Source organism: Notothenia coriiceps, unplaced genomic scaffold (assembly GCF_000735185.1).
Source record: "Notothenia coriiceps isolate Sejong01 unplaced genomic scaffold, NC01 NC01_scaffold00008464, whole genome shotgun sequence".
NCBI classification, from domain to species: Eukaryota; Metazoa; Chordata; class Actinopteri; order Perciformes; family Nototheniidae; genus Notothenia; species Notothenia coriiceps.
The window spans coordinates 5,057-7,557 of NW_011341165.1; the positions used below are offsets into that span (position 1 = coordinate 5,057).

General features: G+C 42.9%; 1 protein-coding gene across 1 annotated transcript in view; it reads left to right on the forward strand.

The window, feature by feature from the left end:
- LOC104944599 (glutamate receptor ionotropic, delta-1-like) overlaps window positions 1–2,495 on the forward strand; it is a 6,581-nt gene extending 4,086 nt beyond the window's left edge. The window contains exon 2 of the mRNA XM_010770158.1: window positions 1,310–2,495. Within this exon, the coding sequence (XP_010768460.1) occupies window positions 1,310–1,777 (468 nt within the window). The 3' untranslated portion in view covers window positions 1,778–2,495. The remainder of the gene's footprint in view (window positions 1–1,309) is intronic.
- The last annotated feature ends 6 nt before the right edge of the window (window positions 2,496–2,501 follow it).

The window sequence follows — 2,501 nt, forward strand, 5'->3', positions numbered from 1 at the left end:
TTAAAAAAACTCATATTTTCAAAGTTCTACTTCCAGATTAGCTTCATGAAGCCAGATTACTGTAAAAGAAAATCTGCCTTGATTCCAAAATAATGGATTTTTTTATTTTAAACTCTGTAAATACCCGATATAAACAGACTGCTTTCTTCCACGCAGCTCGGACGTGGAGAGCGTGTCGATCAGGCGGTTAAAAGGCGAGTCACGCGTCCCTTCTTTGTTTTTACACCTCGTCCTTTACCTTCCTCTGACCCAGAGTACGGAGGATCGACGGGGAAACACTCAAGTGTCTATTAATGCCTAACAAGTATGCATGGCTGCAGTCAGCGGGATGCAGAGTCAGCCGATGTTGTGATTAAATTGTTCAGATAGCGGACCGATTCTCTGATCCTGATGCAGAGATTGTTCAAGGGCAGGAGGGAAACGCTCAGAGCAGGGGGAGGGAACAACAAGAGATTACTCTAAAGGTTAAATTGAGAAAACACGGCGGAAATATCTGTAAAAAACCTCAAAATCTGAAAAACCGTTTGTTTTACTTGAACATGAATCTGTCTGTAAACCCAACGAGAACAATACGTTTACTTGGAAGCAGGAACTCAAGATTGAGATTCAATCAGAAGTCGATGATTGCTTCAACAGGAATCCTTCATGAAGACCTTTTTCTGAGATCAATGTATTTGTATGGATGGTCCTCTTTGAAATAAATACATAATAAACCAAAAACCTTGAGCAAACCTGAGACAAATTATAAAGAAAGACGCAGCCTTGGCAAGAGCGGAGAGAATCAAAAAGTGATTATTCTAAAGGTCAAGTTGAGAAAAACACTGAAAGAATATCTGTAAAAACTCAAAATCTGAATTCAGGTTTAGACTGTTTTTCTTTACTTGAATATGAATCTGTAAACCCAACTAAAATAAGTTTACTTGGAGGTCAAATGAAGCAGGAATTCATGATTCAGATTCAATCAGAAGTCGATGATTGCTTCAGCAGAGTTTGAAGACATTGAGAAAACAGACTAAAGATAGAAGGACGCAGCTTTTACAACGAACCACCTTCAATCCGTTTGGCTCCAGCGTTGCTTCCCTCCCTCCCTCCAACCTGTAATCCTCACTGGCCAAGTTTGATTTCAAGGTGCACATACCGCATGTGGCTTTCTGTGGCCACAGCAAAACAAACAGAGAGTCTCTTATCAGAACGCCACGACGCAGAGACATTGAGACCCACCTGAGAATCCGGCCCACCGCCAATCTCAGCCTCTCTGTCCTCCCCCCTCTGTGTTCTCCCCTCTATCCTCCCCCTCCTCTTATTATAGGACAAGGAGGTGAATCTGGAACAGGTGCATCGTCGTATGAACAGTCTTTTGGACGAGGACTTGGTCCACAAGCAGATCCCAGGTCCGTCTATCGAGATCTCTGCGCTGGACATCGGCAACATGCAGCCCAGCCAGGCCTCTCTGATGCCCTCGGACCTCGCTTTGACCACCTTTCTGCCAGGGGAGGGGGGTCCGCCGCCTCCTCTACCCCACCCTCACCATGGGGGGTCCATAGGGAGGACGCACCACCTGTCTCAGGCTCCTGGCAGCAGCACGTTGCCCCTCCACCTGCACCACCACCACCACCAGGCTCTCAACACCATGCAGTGCAAACACAGGCAACCCAACGGGGGGATTTTCCGTCAGAGTCCTGGCAAGACCCCCACCCAAATGCCAATATCCTACCAGGGAGTCTCCGCAGGACCCATACCCGAAGTCATTGATGCCACACACAGTACGTCCATTTAAAAAGGATTGTTTTTCCTTCATAGGTGAGTCGCACCTCTGGACTATGGTTTAAAAGGTCATGTTTAAAAGGTCATGTTTAAAAGGTCATGTTTAAAAGGTTATGTTCAAAAAGGTTATGTTTAAAAGGTCATGTTTAAAAGGTCATGTTTAAAAGGTTATGTTCAAAAAGGTCATGTTTAAAAGGTTATGTTTAAAGTTCTCCGATCAGAAACAAAAAGAGATTATTCTAAAGGTTAAGGATCTCCTATCATGTAAAGTGCTATACAAATGTAATCTGTTGTCACTAAATTGAAGCCATCTCCTCTCATGTTTAAAGATCTCTTATCTCTCCTGGTAAAAGATCTCGTATCCTGTTTAAAGAGGAAGTCATCGATGCCACACACAGTACGTCCAAAAGGATTGTTTTTCCTTCATAGGTGAGTCTCTGGACTTTGGGTTTACAGATCTCCTATCATGCTATGTGTGTGCATACATGTCCATGATGTGTTCTGCTCAAAATACCAAACACATATTATGGGTCTCAGATACAGAAACATAAAAAACATATCTGTGATGTTTTTTCCTCAATACTCATATTTCTGTATAAAAGACATCAAAAGGTGCAATGTGCACGATGGGAGACCTTTAGATACGAGAGGAAAACTATTATAGGAGAAACGATATGTACAAAGAAAAAAGTTAGCTTTTGTATCTCACTATCTGAAAAAATATGGGTCTTGGTTTG